The 17,278-nt window shown below is 49.2% G+C and overlaps 1 protein-coding gene across 1 annotated transcript; it reads right to left on the bottom strand.

Moving 5' to 3' along the window:
• Window positions 1-1,129: 1,129 nt before the first annotated feature.
• PRF1 (perforin 1) lies at window positions 1,130-13,382 on the bottom strand. Its single transcript, XM_016121076.2, has 3 exons — window positions 13,251-13,382; window positions 11,303-11,845; window positions 1,130-10,172 (listed from the first exon to the last, which is right to left on the bottom strand). The coding sequence occupies exons 2-3, from the start codon at window positions 11,839-11,841 to the stop codon at window positions 9,044-9,046; spliced, it is 1,668 nt and encodes a 555-aa protein (XP_015976562.2). The 5' UTR covers window positions 11,842-11,845; window positions 13,251-13,382; the 3' UTR covers window positions 1,130-9,043.
• Between the last annotated feature and the right edge of the window lie 3,896 nt (window positions 13,383-17,278).

The following is a 17,278-nucleotide window of genomic DNA, read 5'->3' as shown; positions in this document are numbered from 1 at the left end:
AAACTCATGCTCCTACTTCTTTCTTTTTCTTTTCCTTCAAGCTCCCTAGAATTCCCAGTTTAGCTTTCCATATCATCTTCTGGTCCAGAGGGTGGGCATGGGAGCTGGGATATGGCTCAGTGAGTGCCCCAGGGAGGGCAACCAAGTGTGCCCCTCGTTCTAGCCCCCTGCCCTGACTGGGAAGAAAGGATCGATTTAGGGTACCTGGGCACTGCTTCAGGTCTGCAATAGCTGAGGGGTGGATGTCAAGGGAAGACAGATTGGAGGGGCGTGGACTGGAAACAGGAGCAGGACACATACCCAGGGCTATTGGAAACAGAAGCCCCAGCTCGAATCTCCCTTTCCCAGCACTAAGCAACTGGGGGGCTTTGGGCAAGATAGCAAATCTTTCTTAGGCTGTACCCTCATCTGTAAAGTGGGGATCTTAGGAAAATTAAATGAAATTATGCATATTTTACTGGGCCTGTCCTACAATAGGCACTTAAGAAATGGTAAGCAAAGGTAAAAACAAAAAAGAAACCCTGAAGTCCCATACTCACCTTGACTTTTATTCTGAGTTTGTTCCTCTTGTGCACCTGTGCCTGAGGGCAGGGGCACTGAGGCTGGCCCTGGTCGGAAGTCCTTCTTCAAACATATGGGCTCCCGCACTGTGGGTCTCAAATTGTTTTGAGGTAAAAGGGCAAAGAACTCGGGTGCCATTGGCCTTTTTAGGGGCAGGGAGGAGGAGTGGGGAGGCTGCTCTCGGGCACGGGAAAGGTGAGGAGTGAGGAGCCAGAAGCTTTCCCTCTAGCTCGGCCTCAGCTCTTAGCTGTCTGTCTCAGGAGCAGGGCTCCAGTGCTCATATAACTTATCACCCCCCCCCCCCGCCCCCCGCCATTGTCTCATTGCCCGCCCTACCCACCCAATCAGTCTGTTCTCAGTCATGTTAATTTGCTTTGGTTCCACAAACTGTTTTCTTGTTTGTGATTTCCCTTTCACACCAGACTTGGTGGGATGCTGAGATGGATAGGCCATGGCTATCCGGTGAGCTCACAGTCCTGTGTGTGTGGGGGGGCGGGGGGGGGGGGAGGTTAGGTGGGAGGATACATGTTAACATCCATTCATTCATTTGTTAAACAAGGTTTATTGATCACATACCATGTGCCAGGCCCAGCCTGTGCTAGGGGCTCTGGAAACAGTGATGAATAAGACAGAATGAGATAGCGTACTAGACAAGAGAAACCTAAGGCCAAGTAACAGCTGCCCACCCATTCAGCTTTCTTCCTACTCCCTGACCCTACTGGCTGGTGACCACTCCCCAGAGGGGATCTCTAGAGGGAGGGTGGATTGGGGGGCAGGGCTGGGTCCTTGGTGCCCGGAAGGCTTGGAGTTGCCATGGACCAGCTGTGTGAGAATGGTCTTCCTGACGCTGGAGAGATGAGCTGGATCTGTGCTCAAGTCCTGATTTAACAGGTGGGAAGATGGGCACAGGAAGGTCAAAGCAGAGAGGCTAGCTAAGAAGCTCGTGGCAGGCAGTGGAAACAGCTTGGTGGTTTCTCAAAAGGATAAATAGAACTGCCACATGACCCAGCAATCCCACTCATGGGTATATATCCAAAAAAAGTGAAAGCAGGGCTCAAACAGATACTCTTACCCTGATATTCATAGCAGTATCATTCACAATAGCCAAAAGGTAGAAACAACACAAGTGCCCATCAACAGGTGAATAGATAAATAAAATGGTAGATACGTACAATAGAGTATCATGCAGCCATAAAAGGAGCGAAGGATACTGCTACAACACGGATGGACTTAAATACATACTAGATGAAAGAAGTCAGACCCAGAGACCAATATTTTCTGATTCTATTTATATGAGGTACCTAGAATAGGACGGAAAATAGAATGTAGCTTACTAGAGGCTGGTGTATGTGGCAGGGTATTGTTTAATGGATACAGAGTTTTTGTTGGAGATGATGAAAAAGTGTCAGGTAGAGATAGAGGTGATGCTTATACAACATGTGAATGTATTTAATGCCACTGAACTGTATACTTACAAGTGATTATAATGATAAATACTATGCTATGCATATTTTATCACATTTTTAAAAAGTGAATGGCAGGGTGGCATAGAGAGATTGCTTCCCCCCCCCCCCCAAGAGCATCCCTCTACAGTGGGCCCTTGTTAGCCACTTTAATGCAGTGTGTTGACGATGGTCGTGAAGACTCTGAGCAGAGACAGCGCACACTACACTCTTGATGTTCAAGAGTCTGAAGGTGGAGAAGGTGCAGGGAACAAAGGCGAGGGCAGGTCCTCCACTTTCTGGAATGCCTCGTTTCTAAAATAAGCATGAGTACCTCCTTCTCACAGGGCTGTTGGGAAGATTAAAGGCACCAACACATGTTCAGTCCTTGAAACACTACAGTAGGCACTTAAGAAATGTTATTTCTTAGTATTGGCGAGAGAAAAATAATGGAAGTGAAGAAGCAAAGAAAGGGAGTAAGGTCTCCCTCTCTCAATTTCTCTCACTTGGAAAGATGCTTTACAAATGAAATCACGAGAAGCCCTGTGTTGTTACCATGGGGAGGGAGGAGGTGGGCGGGAATGATGTCCTCCAGGAGTTACTGCCCCACCCTCCACAGTGGAGGAATTTGGGTGGCGATCACATTTCTAAAGATGAGGATTCCTGTGAATAAAGAGGAATGCGAGACAAAGACATTCTCCTGGAGGTTGACCTCCTTGCGTGACCGGTTAGTCTCATCGGGATTTTGGGTTTCCTCAGGGAAAAGCCAGTGTCCGGCCAGCAAACTGACGTGACTGCCTTTTTAAGATGAAACCAGGAACCAGCTGTTCTGGAGATTAACTGTGAGCCCAGATGTACAATTGGAGCCCCACAGTAAGCAAATTCCGATTATACCCTGCAAAACAACAGCTGTTCTGGTTCTGGCCTCCAGGGTGGCCTATCTGGGCCTTTGGGAAGAGAAAGACAAATGGAGCCCGTCTTCTTCAAAGATCAGGAAAGTGATGTTTCTGGAGTATGTCCATTGAGCGGGTTCTGTGAGATGAGGCTGTTGTGTCCCTTTGGCCATGCGCTCTGAGTGTCAGGGACTAGACTGCTTGTGGAATCAGGGCCTAGCCCCTCGGAGCTGGCAAGCCGTGCAGAAATCATGCCTCTAGCCCCTCATTTTACAGCTGGGGAACCTAGAGTCTGCAGGGGCAGTTTTATGTGATTGCAATGTACTAAGAGAACTGATTGCGGGTGGGGGTCAGTTTCAGATCAAAATCGAGGTTCACATGATAGGTTTCTATGGCTAGCCTTGGGTCAGTGTGTGGCGGGGTCGTTTCCTTTGTGAGTTGATCTTGAGGGTCCTGTCTATGAGGGGGGTTGACCTCTTTCTATGCAACACTAACCCTAACCACCCCATGAGAACCTCACCCGTGTTCCTGGTCTCAGCTGCACCAGAACTACTCCCATCCTGAACAGTGGAAAGCCAGGCAACACTCAGTCTGCCCCTGCCTGTGTGTGTGACTGCCTGGGGTGTGGGAGTCTTGGCTGGAAAGGATTTCATCAGGCAGCTGGGGAGGGGCGGGGGAGGTTAAGGTGGTGGACCTAGCCCTTCTGGGGTCACAATCTGTTTAGGCCAAGTGAGCACAAGCTGTGCCCAGAGAAGGAGCTGCCCCCGCTGGAACTGACCCACTTTCTGACTGGGTCTGTTGAGAAAAGAGAGGTCTGGGTAGGTAAGAGTCAAGAGGCACCCCCTTACCTGCCGTGAGAGGTCCTTATTTCTGTAGTCAGTAACAGAGAGGAGGGGGCCAGCCAAGTCCCTCTTCCACTCCTACCCGGGCAGTGTGTGTCCCCTCTGTGAGTGAGGGGCAGCAGCTGCCTGGACCGGAATCAGCTCAGTGGTTCTTTGGCCCAACCAACTCAACAATGGGACCAGAGATATAGACACACAGAATCCCTGAGCCACAACCAGGGCTGGGGTTATAAGGAAGCAGTTTTCTGTGTAAAATGACGGATCATGGTAAGAATTTTCCACATGTAGAACAGCTACCTCCAGAGGTAATGAGCTCTCTGCCTCTGGGAAAGTTTGAGCAGAGGCTGGAAGATTCCTTGGTAGATTTAATTCACTCACTCATTCATTCATTCATAAACCCTTCTTATCATCCACCCAATATTTTTTAAGCACCAAACTTATGCCAGGTGCTGGACTAATTGATTTAACTGTGAATAAGATAGAAATGGCCTTTGGCCCTTGGGAAATATTAGAGCAGGGTATAGGGGACCATGAACTAGACCTGGAAGTCAAGGAAGGCTTCCTGGAGAAAACCACATTTAAAGCTGAAGCCTGAAGGCTGAGGAAGACTTAGGATAGAAGAGAAAGGTTCCAGAAAGAGGAGACAGCATGCGTGAAGGGCTAGAGAGAACATGGCCAACAGGGGAACCAAAGCGCTCAGTGAGGGAGGGCTTATTGAGAGGTAACGGAGTGAGAGTGGGATCAGCACGTGTGACATATTAGGAGGTGTGAGCTTTATCCCAAGAGCCACGAGGAATCAATTAAGGGTTTTAAGCAAGGTGACAGTGTAGTGAGATGTGCTTCTTGGCTGGTTTCCCCAGATGCAGACCTGGAGACAGGAATTCCTAGGCAGGTAGTTTATGTGGGAGGTGATTCCAGAAAATACCAGTAGGTCAGTAAGGAATTGAGACAGGGAAGGGAGTTGGCTAAGAAGCATGTATAGTCAAGCAAGTCACCACTGTGGGGGCTGGAGCTTATCCCTACCAGGGGACTCTAGGAGTCAGCATAGAAGATCCTTTAGAGTCATTCCTCACAAGGAGAGGGAGGTGGGTATTTATATATACCACATCCATTGGCCACTGAAGGCTTTTCTGGGCTGGGTAGGGCATGGACACTTACTTCCCCAGCACTGTGGTCTTCCAATGGGGCAAAACGAGCAGGCCGCATCATGGGCCTTCAGGCAGAGATGCAAGGGCTAGCTTGGAGTGGGGCCCGAGGGGACATGGGTTAGCACCACTTTGGCTGTAGAGGGGAGGGACAGGAAGGGGCCCATGGGAACCTGGAAATGAAGGAGGAGGCAGCAGGAAGACTTGTCCCAGCAAGAAGATGTTTGTGGCCCACGCTGGAGAGAGTGTGGTTATGGGAGAAGGAGACAATGTCAGGATGCAGAGGCGGCTGGCCTGGTGACAGATGTGGAGGAATGAAGAACACTAGAGCATTCACTGACTCTCTGTATCTCCCAGAGCTCTCCCCAGCCTCACACTGCTGCCCCTCCCACAGGTCCTCCTCTGCTCACATGCATCAGAGACACTGGCACAGACCCCAGGGCGCTTGGGCGCCCTCCCGTAGAGACCATGAAGCATGTTTAAAGAGAGATGAAGGTGCTGGGGCAGCTGCTTAAATAAAAAAAATGGGCTGTTGTCAGCACCAGCCTGGGATGTGTGTGTGTGTGTGTGTGTGTGTGTGTGTGTGTGTGTAAATGAGAGAAGAACAATCCAGCTGAGGTCCCTACCCTGAATGTCACCCTGCTTTCCTTATCTTCTGCCATGCCTCCATCTGCCTCCTGTCACACATGGGCCTGAAGAGGACAGATGCTCTGCATGGCTTGTTCACTGGCCCCTGAGGACTGGCCCACAGCAGGTGCTCAGTCTGTTGAATGATGGAACTGAGAATGGTCTCTGCCCTTCTGTGCGTCACGTCCTTGGGAGTGAGGAGGAGGGAAGTACTAGGGACAGTTGAGTGGTTGTTCTAAGGACATGAACCCACCAGGGCAAGGGTGGGAGGAAGGTTGGAAAAGGGGATGGATTGTTGAAGCAGCGAGGGAGAAGAGATGGGATGGTGTCATCAACCAGGGTTTAGAGTTGCCAGCAATGACCGATGGCAGGCTGTGTATGGATGCCCAGCTCCTTCCAACCACAGCTTCGATGACTCTGAGGTCTGAGTTCCTCACTGGCTCTGGTTGCCCACAGCGATGACTTGCCGGATAATGTACCTTTGATGGGTCACCCTCCCTTCTCTGGCCCCCTATCTCTCTTCCCTCCTAGAGCTTCCTGGGACTACCTCCCACATAAATTACCCCCACTCAGATCATGGTCTCAGCATCTGCTTCTGAAGCAACCCCACACCTGGGGCGGATGCATCAGACCAGCAGACGCGGTCATACATCCTTTTCTAGTTAACAGAGGAGGCCGGGGAAGCGAGAATGGGGCACGTTCAGCTTCGGGGTTGGGGAAGTGGCTCTGCTACCTACCAGAACTCATAGGTGGTCCGTTTTGGCTGCTATAACAAAATATTATAAACTGAGTGGCTTATAAACAACAAAAATTTATTTCTCATAGTTCTAGAGGCTGAAAGTCCAAGGTCAAGATGCTGGCGGATTCAGTGGGCCCACTTTCTGGTTCATGGACACTGCCTTCACACTGTCCCCACATAGTGGAAGGGGCGGGGTCTTTCTGCATAAGGGCAGTAATCCCATGTAGCCATCTCCCAAAGGCCCCAATACCACCACCTTGAAGATTATGATTTCAACATGAATTTCGGGGGAACACAAACAGTCAGACCATAGCAGAAGCCAATGACATATTCAAATTATAATAATTTGTGGGAAGTTTGTTTATAAAGGGCCTGTTAACAAAGGTGTGGGGTCTGGAGGGAGGCACAAGGGACAGTGCATAACTCAAGATTCACAGTGGCAGAGCTATTACTACCTCTGAGGGGAGGGGTGGTTGCTGAAACTCCAAGGAAAAGAGAGCCATGCAGAGGCCCCCTGGGGGGGAAGAGGGACACAGCTAGCCCAAGGCGCTTCACTGAGAGACACTGGGAGGAGAACAAGCCTAACCTCTGCGCTCCCTCCCACTGCCTCCTTCCCTCTCATCACCTGCCCAGTGACAGGCAGGCCCAGGCAGGTCAGCCTCCTGGGCCAGAGGAGGGTGGAGCAGGGTGAAGGCAAGATCTGGAGGGCAAAGGGAAGATATTTGACAAAGTAGGGAATTCCCTGAGTGGAATGGAAGCAAAAAGGTTGTGTTGAGTCTTCAGTTATGGGCGAGGGCTCCGCAGCGGACCCTCAACAAGAGCGAGTCATTCCTTTTCCTTGGCCATATCCCGCCTTTCTCCCCAAGAGCCCACCTTTCTGAGTCCTATTGGCCTCTCCAAAGTGGTGCTCAGAGTGGAGTGCCTAGGACTCGAAGAGACCTGGCTCTGCCACTAACCTCTGTAACCACAGTTAAATCTCTTCTTCTGGGCCTCACTTTCCCTATAGGTAAAATCAAAAGGGTTAACCAGATGACCTTTCAGGACCCCTTCCATAGCACTGACCTTCTAGAAAGGGTCACTGCCTCCTTCCAAACAGTCCTGAGAAGGAAGTGAAACAAAGATTGTCCTTTTGGGGAAACCAAGGCCCTAGGAGCAGAAGGCCTTCCTGGAGGTCACTGACCATGTGGGTTCTCGACCGAGACTCCCCTTTTTGTCAGAGCTGTCCCCTGAGCCAGGCCTGCCCTGTCCCCGCTTTCCGCTTTCCCCGTGTGTGTAGCCTCCACCCATGTTTATTTTTCATTAGTGCGACAGCCAGTGTGAAGTTTAAAGATTTCTCTTTTGTTCTTGTTTGTGAATGTGGTTGTGAACGGAAACAGGTAAGAATGGTGGTTTCAAGTAGGTTTTTAGAACTCACCAGTCCCTAAGAGAGTCAGGGTCAGTATAATATCACTTCGGGGCTTTTGAGCCTCGGGGTCCACATAAACCTCAAGGGACTTACTTTGTAGAGAGTTTCGAAGAGAATCAGGAGGAGTGTGCTGGTAACTCTAAGCCCCTCTGACCACGGCCCTGCACCGACAAAACCCACCACATCTAAGAGGCCACCCTGAATCTTGCCACCCACACCATGGGGCTGTTTTGAGCTCTACGTCCCAGGCACATGGAACAAAGACCATTTCATTTTATATCAGACCCTGAGGCTCTGGCGTTTACTGTATGCCAAGGCCAGGAGGCCTTCAGACACACCCGTTGGAACTACTGCCCTCTTCCCTCAATTGTGAGATGGGGGAGAGCTGCTCAGCCTGTCAGATGGATTCTGTTGAAGTTAGAGTTTCCAAACTGCTTGCTCCAGATTATGGTCTGCATTTTTGCCTTGTACCATGTTTTCCCACATTGGTTTATTTTTACAAGGTGAAACGAATTGCCAACAGTTAGGAATCAAATTGGGATTTCTGGTTACTTTAAGAATTTAGAAGACTTGGCAACACTAGCCTCACACTCTTGAGAATGTCAGGCCAGTGCAGAGCTGCAGCCCCCTCTAGATAAGACATGTGCCCTTCAGTTCACCACAGTCCTCACCATTCCCTATTGTCTCCCAGCTTGGATAAATGTCCATTGCCATTTATCACTGAATTTATGCTGCTGTTTCTCAAATCAGAGAGTTATGAGAAAAATATTTCAGGTCCCCACATTTCCAACAAAAGTGGAAAAAAAGTTTATTAATATTACCTGCCTGTCCCTGGGTTGAACCACCTGACCTATTGTATAGGGTTGCTAGGCTAGAGTTGAAGTTTTGTCCCCATCCTCTCCTCTGCCACAACTACCACCATCATGGCTGCTGTCACATCATATTTATTGGTCCCCTATCTGGCTGTATACACAATAAGACAGGTCAAGATATCTGCTAGTTTGTCTGAAAGACCAAGCTTGGTGGACAAAGAAGACAGCGAAAACAGAGCAGCTGGGAGTTAGATCTAATAAAATGAAGAATTCGCCATGCTAGAAGAGGCTGCAAGGGAAGGTCTTAAATGATACCAAGCAGCCTGGTAGGAATAGCTTGTTGACCTTCTGACCAGCTCCTGACCTAAGCTTAATTTCTGCGCTTGAGAATATCTGAGAGCCGAGGCAGTTTGGACAGGAAGGCTCAGGGCTGGCCTATAAATTCAACCACCTCACTGAGATGAAAAGCCTCAGTTTTCCATCTGTCTAATGGGGATATGAAGACAGATAGGCCCTGGTCCACTCTGTGAGAACCCCTTCAGTCTGAGCATACTGGTTCTCGCAAGACCCATTGTTCTCACCACACTGCTCCGCTCCGGTTTCCTGGAGGCTCCCCCAGAAGCCCTTGGGGGGCGTACTGCAGGCAGGCTTTCCCCGTCAGATGAGGCAAACATTTGGCACGGTAGGAGAATTTCAGGTGACCATGATTCAGGTTACACTCCACGTGTTGTAAGCCAGACTGTGGAGTCCGGTCACAGGTGCCGAGGAGGTCATCGTCCCAGCCAGAGTCTGCATCCCAGACCTGCACTCTCAGGGGCCCCCCTGTGGCCAGGACCACGTCCCCGAAGTCCAGTGTCGTCGCCCACTCAGGGTTGTTACTATTCCACACTGTGCCCGTCCTCCGCTCCTGGCCTCCAAAGAAGACCTTCACATAGGCGTCCGTTGCAGTGAATGTATCTCCCCACAGATCTCTGGCGTGGAAGTTCATAACCTCCAGCTTGGCCAAACCCCTCTTCCGGGGACAGCAGTCCTGGCTGATGGCCCCTGAGCCATGGCACACACATTGGCAGGGGTTGCGGGGGCTCTTCTGCTGCCCTGGGGGGCAGGGCCGGCTGCAGTCCCTCCAGCGCGCCCTGCGCATCACATACTTGCTCACGGCTAGCCTCAGTGCCTCCCGCCGTGGGTCCTGGCTCTCCAAGAGCACATGCAGAGGCTCCAGGGTGTAGTCTACTAGGCTGGGGCTGTCCTGCAGCGAGGCCACCCAGGCTGAGAACTGCTCGGGCCCAGCGTGGTTCCCGAACAACAGGTCATGCATGGAGGTATGGTCACCGCCTACTACTTCAGAGTAGCGTTCCTGGTAGGCCTGGTGGAAGGAGGCTGTCATCTTGAGCTGCTTCTTCTTCTCCTCACAGGCCTTGATTTCCGACGAGGAGCTGGCATGGCCACCTATGCTGACCTCAGCCTCGACGGCCAGGCAGTCTCCCACCTCGTCGGCTGTGAGCCCTTCCAGGGCCAGCTCGCAGGTACGCAGGGCGGTAAGGGCCGAGATCCGGCCTCCCAGTTCCATGGAGCGGATAAAATGGGTGCCATAATTGGAGATGAGCCGGAGGTAGTCAGACTCTGTGGAGGTGTTGAAGTTGTGGGGCAGGGCCCTGAGAGCCTTCTTGAAATCGGGGTGGAGTGGGGGAGAGTGTACCAGGTGAAAACTGTGGGGAGAGAAAGACATCGGGTGGGCCCAGCAGTGGGTAGTCTTTCCTACATTCCACAACTCCCTCAACACTGCCCAAGGTCGCAGGTAATCGGCAGAACTAGGGTGTGAACCCAGGAAACCCACTTTGTCTGTAGCCCCTCAGTGACTTACCTACTTTGTATAGGCATTTTCACTTTTCCTTTTTAATTTTTTAAAAAAATTTCATAGGTGGGGCAACCTTTGGTTGACCTCATGGATTGCAAGGACCTTGTCAACTTAACGATCCCTTATTTTTTTATTTTTTACACCTACAGCACCTGGTCTTCCTAAGGTGGTCTCCCATCCAAGTACTAAGCAGGCCTGACTCGGCTTAGTTTCCGAGATCAGACAGGACGGGGCTTGTTCAGGGTGGCATGGCTGTAGTCACTTTTCCTTTTCAAAATAAATTTTTTCATTTATTTATTTATTTGTTTGTTTGTTTGTTTATTTAGAAAGGAAATAATACCACACTGATGGTATTCTTCTAACAGGCCTTGGTCTGTTAGTCCCTTGGACTGGGCCCAGTATGCCTGGGCTCCTGACAGCTCTGGCCACAGAGGCAGGAGGAGCCCTGTCTCACTGTGGGGGAAACGTGGCCCCCTACTGTGAGGAATCAGGGAAGGTGACTCTGGGCTGCTCCTGGAGACTATGCATTGCTCAGGTGTGGGACCTAGACCCCCGAGGGCTGGCAGTGTGACCGCTCTTGCTTAGTACTGTAGCCCTAATTCCCAGCACAGTGCCTGACAAGGCAGGGATGAATAGTGGATGAAAGAGGCCCAGGGATGGGGGGACATAACCAGATCTCCCGCCCACGGGTGACTGGCAGTGCCCAGGAAAGAGGGGGTCGGGTGCTCAGTAGGGCTGAAGGCACCATGTTGGGGCTCTCAGCACAGCCTTGCTTGCTTCCCTTCAACCTGTTCCCTCCCTGGGTTCTTCCAGATCAGGGCCACAGGGCGCTGGACCACCTGGTGTGTGAGAACCAGGACTGTGGCTTCCCCCTGGTGGAAGTAGCCTCTGCATCCCCATCCTGCCATTCCAGGGCTCCCAGACCACCCTGAATTCAAGCCCCGTTTTTTGAGACCCCTCCACCACCACCCCGGCACTCACCTGTAGAAGCGACACTCCACCAAGTCAGTGCTGAAGCTGTACTGGTCCTGGTGGGTTTTCTGGGCGGCAAAATCTGCCGCCTTAGAGTGCGAGCCTGCCACTGACACGCGAGCGCTGCTGCTGGGCTTGGGGTTTACGTCCAGCCCCACCCGCCAGTCGTTGCGGATGCTGCTGGCCGCCCCGCTAGCCACGGCTTCGGTGGAGCTGAGCTTGGATCTGACCACATGGCGCTGGCAGCCTGAGCCCTGGGCCCGCCAGTCGGTAAGTGCCAGGGGCAGGCGCTGGAGGGCACCCCGCTGCAGGGCGTTGCGGCAGAGGGTGCAGGTGCCATCCGGCCGCAGAAAGCGCTGTGTGTCCACTGGGAAGGAGCCTGAGCGCCGGAGGCTGGTCACATCCACGCCCTCCCCCGCCAGCCATGAGCCAGGCACGAAACTGCGAACACGTCGGCACTCAGAGCGGGCGGCAGTGTGGCAGGGGGCAGGGGTGGGCGTGGGCAGCAACAGCAAGAGGATGCCCAAGAGGAGCACACAGGTGGCCATGTTGCTGTGGAGACAAGGAGGAGTTTGGGCTCGGGAAGGCTGGGGGCAGAGGCATGGAGGATGGCTGACTAAAGAATATAGAATGGGAAGGGAATGGGATATCCCTTAAGTCATTGAATGTTAGAGCCGGAATGGCCTTTACAAACCTGGTCTCCCCAACTCCTCCCAAAAATACATTGTATAGATGTGCCTAGAGAGGGGAAGTGACTTGCCCAACGTTACACAGTCAGAAAGAGCCCACTGCTAGGATTTCGCTATTTAAGGCCTAATGGAGATCCAGATTGATGGTTCTGTCCCCAGGACCACAGTGGCTGCTGGTGAGGAAGAGGCTCTGTGCACAGAGGAGGGGGACAGAGAGTAGCTGTAGCAGATTTGAGGAGGGACCTGGGGACTCTAGAGAAGACTGGACTCTGGAGAAGTGCCATTTTGGCCCGGAGCAAGTCGTGCTTTCCCCTCCCCACCTCTCTCGTTCTCTCTCTCTCCTAAGTGAAGTTGTACATCCTTCTTGTTCTTCCCACTTGCCCGTCGGGGCCCTCCTTCTGAGCTTCATGGGAGAACATCAGCTCAAATTCTAGAATAAAAGCTGTCCATTATGCTTACACCCTTAGATCCTGTATGAGGAGGGGCCTTTAAGCTTGCTCTCCAGATCTCTTCCTGATGCTAAGTCTCTTCTTTGGCCTTCCCTGCCATTCTCTGTGGAATTCTGTCATGACCGCAAACTGTTGCCCACTATTAGACAATTAGCTAGAAGTTTCTTCCTCATTTTGAGGTGGCCGTGGAGTCTCAGCTGGCCTGTGTATGATTTGAAATAACCTCTCCGCTATCCAAACTGAGCTCCTCAGAGGCCTTCCCCTCCAACACTGGCCAGTTCCTCTGAGACACGGGGGATTATGGAGAGAAGGAAATTCCCCTGCATTCTAGCTGGAGTCCTCTGTGCCCTACCCAAAAGAGTGACTTGAAAGGTGGAGTTCCATGCAACATGGCAGGCCCCAGGGAGGTGAATAGGAGAAAGGGAATCTTTCAAAGGCCCCCGGATTACCCCACTTAAGAGGCCTGCACAGTTCATATCCTTAATCCAAGGAACTCGGTCTCCATCTTGGCCCTCATCCCGTTATCTCCCTGGAAGCCTGTTTCTAGTCTTAAAAGCTTTCACTGTCAGCATTTGAAGGGGCCTTAGAGCTGTGTATTCTAACCTCTTCCTTTTGTAGGTAAGGAAACCGAGGCCCAGAGTAAACAAGAGGCAGCCCGGAGAGTTAATGACAGCACAGTCTGTAACCCGACTCTCTTGTCTTACAGGTCATAGCACTTCCTGCTCCATCAGGTACTTCCTCCAAAGGAACAGCCCCACTCCATGCCACTCTGTCCCCACCCAGGGACTCCGGCCTCCCGAACCCCCGCTTCCTCCATACCTGGAGTCCAATGTTGAGATGCTCCTACACAGATACCTCTCTCCCCATAGGAGGCTCCTGAAGTGGTGGTGTCTGTTCTTCAGTCAGGCTTACCACACAGCTCAACACTAGGCCGCCGTTCGCATCACTGCTACTTCCTGTCCTGCCCCCACCCCCAACTGTGGTCACGGGTCCCCCTCGCTCTTCTTGCTGTCACCAGCACCCACCTTGTCCTCACCTCCTCATCCGGCCCTGCTGACAGCCCTCAGGAAGCAAGCTCTGAGGGCCATAGGCTCATCCTCCAAGCAGAGCAGCCTGGGGCGCCGGGGTGTGGGGGCCTGGGGCAAACAGTGAGGCTAAGCATGGAGGAAACACAGGGGCCTGAGGTCTTGAAGATTCAACTCTGGTGTTGATGAACAGGCCAGCATTCGATGAACAGGGGCGATTTCCCTGTTCCTGACCCACGATGTCCTATTTATGAGACATTAGAGGCAGTAAGAAGTAGGAGCTCACAGCATGCGCTTGGGAGCCGGGCTGCCTGGGCTTGGGCTAGCTTGGTTGTGTTCTAGCTATGTGGCCTGGCAAACTTCTATAGCCGGTCCATGCCTCAGTTTCCTCAACTAAAAACGGGGATAACAATAATTTAGACTCCATAGCTCATGAAAATTTGGGGAGTTACTTCATGTGAAGTGCTTAGAACAGTGCCTGGCCCTCAGCCAGCATTAATACACATGACCATTCCCTTCTCCCTGAGCAGCGAGGTGGGCCGGGGTAGGAATAAGCATTATTCGAACCTTCCTGTCCACTTTCTGCCCACACCTGTGCCCCAGCCCAAGCTTTGAGCCCCAAACACACACCCCAGGACAAGGTCCCCTGCTCCCCACTTTGTGAGGAGAACCAGTGGCCATGCTGGTCCCCAGCCCTAGCCTGTGTTCACAGTCACAGGGTGGGTGGGCAACTGTGGAACTCTGCGGAAGAGAGAGCTGGGTGGGACCATAGGCCCCGGGTCTTCTTTACCCATCGTCCTATCTGGAATCAGAGTAGGTGATGTTTCCAGGGGTTGATTGACTCACAGGGAAACTTCTGAGGGGCAAAATCACACTGGCCTGAGGTGGAGACATCTAAGTAAGTGGGGGACTGTTCTCATATCATCACCCACCTACTGCATAGGTGACGGGAACAAATAGCCACAGACCCTTGACCACGTGTGACACCATAAGATGGCTCATCTCTTGAGTTCATGTCCCCTCTTGCATCTCTTGCTCTTATGGGAAGAAGGGCTTACCCTGCCTTCTTGGAACTGACCCCATCTCCTCCCCCGAGCCCTCCCCAGAAATTGCAGCCTCCCGACCCCCTGTCTAGCTCCTGCCCATGGCCTGACTCAGATGCCCAGGCTATGGGGAGTTTAGTTCTGACTGTGCACAGAAGGTCAGTTTGAGGGGCATGGAACTCCTGCAAAAAATCTGTAGGAAGAGAAAGGTGAGGTAGAGGGAACAGGTTCTAATCCCAGCTTCACTGGGAACTTGCTACGTGACTCTTGGCAGTAGAGTTTCAACCCTTATTTAAGTGAGTTTCATCATCTATAAAATCAAAAAAGGACTTTAGGATTTCTAAAAATCCTTAGATTCTTAATGATGAAAAGTACATTTAGCAGGTTTTGCGTGGTGGATGAAGTGACTAGTGCCCAGGAGATGCTGGTGGGGGGCGGTCCATTAAGGAGCAGTGAAGACATTGAGTTTTACAACGGCTATTTTTGGCCTACATAACTGATGACAGGTGTCCTCTCCAGTGGAAACTTAGCACTTGAAATGTGCTTTAAGCACATTTTTCCTCAGATACATAAGTTTCAATTGCTAGATACCACATATATGGTTTATTATTAACCACTTTGTTAAAATATAATCACATACCATACAATTCATGCATTCGAAGTGTACAATTCAATGATTTTTAGTATATTCAGAGTTATATACCCATCACCACAATCAATTATAGAACATCTTTGTCACCTCCCAAAGAAACCCTGAACCCATTAGCAGTCTTACTTATTTTCCCCAGCATTAATTTACTTTCTGCCTCTACGGATTTTCCTATATTGGACATTTCATAGAATCATATAAGATGTGACCTTTTGTGTCTGGCTTATGTCACATAACATAATATTTGCAAGGCTCACTCACATTGTAGCAAGTATCAGTACTTCATTCCTTTTCATGACTAAATAATATTCCATTATATGGATGCCCCACATTTTATTTATCTATTTATCAGTCGATGTACATTTCAGTTGTTTTCACTTTCTGGTTATTAAGAATAATGCTGCTATGAACATTCGTGTACAAGTTTTGTGTGGATATATGTTATCATTTCTCTTAGGTATATACACACACAAGAGTGGAATCGCTGGATCACATGGTAACATTTTTAAGAACCACTTTCTTATGTGGCTGCACCATTTTACGTTTCTACCAGCAGTGTATGAGGGCTCCAGTTTTCCCATATCCTTGATATTATCTGCCTTTTTGATTATAGCCATTCTTGTGTGTGTGAAGTAGTATCTCATTATGGTTTTGCTTTGGATTTCTCTAATGTCTAATGATATTGAGCATCTTTTCATTTATTTATTGGTGGTTATAGATCTTCTTTGAAAAAATGTTTATTCAATTTCTTTGCCCATTTTTTTTGAAATGTGTTGTCTTTTTATTGTTGATTTATAATATCTAATATATAAATTCTAGACTTCTATCAGATATATGATTGCAAATATTATCTCTTATTCTGTGAGTTGTCTTTCACTCTCTTGAGCACAATTTTTTTTTAATATTGGCAAAATCTGATTTATCCATTTTTTTCTTTTGTCGTTTTCACTTTTAATATCATATCTAAGAAGTCTTTACCTAACCTAAGGTCATGAAATTTTCCTCCTATAATTTCCTCTAAAAGTTTTATAGCTTTATTTCTTACATTTAGGTCAATTATCCATTTGAAGTTTATTTTTGCATGTGGAAAGATGTCCAAATTAATTGTATGTGAATGTGGTTACAAAATATTTACTCTTGACAGAAAAGTTCCATGAATACCCTACATAGAATGTATGAGGATACTGATTGCATCTACTTATACACTCTATGCCCACTACATAAACGACAGGAACTGTAGTCAAAGAGGTCCTTTAACAAAAAATGAATGATTATATTATAATTATTGTACATATTTTAGAGATGCAAAATGCAGTCGCAGGTGTTGTTGCATTCATACTGTGATCATTCTTTGTTCCCTATTCTTTGCAGATTTGTGACACTTTGGGGTACTTCTTCACTGCTCAAATGTTTTATCCAGAGTTATGCTTGAGTTTTCACCTTCAGTCTCATGAAATGAGTTGAGGGATTTTTCCTCTTATTTTATTTTGTGGCAGTTTGTGGAAGGTTGGCACTCATTTTTTGTAGTTGGGTAGATTTTTAACTGCTTAGTCCATGTCTTCAATAGTTATAGCTCTATTCAAGTTTTCTGGCTTTATGCTGGTATCAGGTTTTGGCAAGTTACATTTTTCTAGTAAATCTTTCAGTCTGTCTGAAATTTCACACGTGGGCATGATGTTATTTACAACAGTCTCTCTTAAAAAAATCTTTCTGAATCAGTAGTGATATCCCCTTTTTAATTACAGATTTTTGAATTATGGTTTTCTCTTTTTCTAGATCAGTCTTGTTAAAGAGTTTTGTATGTTTTATTAAATTCCTCAACGAACACACTTTTGGCTTTATTGAGCCTCTCTATTGTATCACTATTTTCCATTTTATTAATTTCATTTTTATCTTTTCATGTCCTTCTCTTTTCCTATATTCTTTGGGCTTCTTTTATGGTTCTTTTTCTAACTTCTTGAGTTGAATCCTTTGGTTATTAATTTTCAATCAGTCTTCCTTCTTTTTTAAAAAATTGTACCTTTTGACTCCCTTCACCCATTTCACCCATTTCACCCATCCCCTCGATACTACTTCTGGCAACCACCAATCTGTTCTCTTTATCTATGAGCTTGATTTTTTCTGTTTGTT

The sequence above is a fragment of the Rousettus aegyptiacus genome, unplaced genomic scaffold, assembly GCF_014176215.1.
Source record: "Rousettus aegyptiacus isolate mRouAeg1 unplaced genomic scaffold, mRouAeg1.p scaffold_m13_p_6, whole genome shotgun sequence".
NCBI classification, from domain to species: Eukaryota; Metazoa; Chordata; class Mammalia; order Chiroptera; family Pteropodidae; genus Rousettus; species Rousettus aegyptiacus.
Note: the sequence above shows the minus strand (reverse complement) of the source record. Positions and strands in the feature narration are given on the sequence as shown.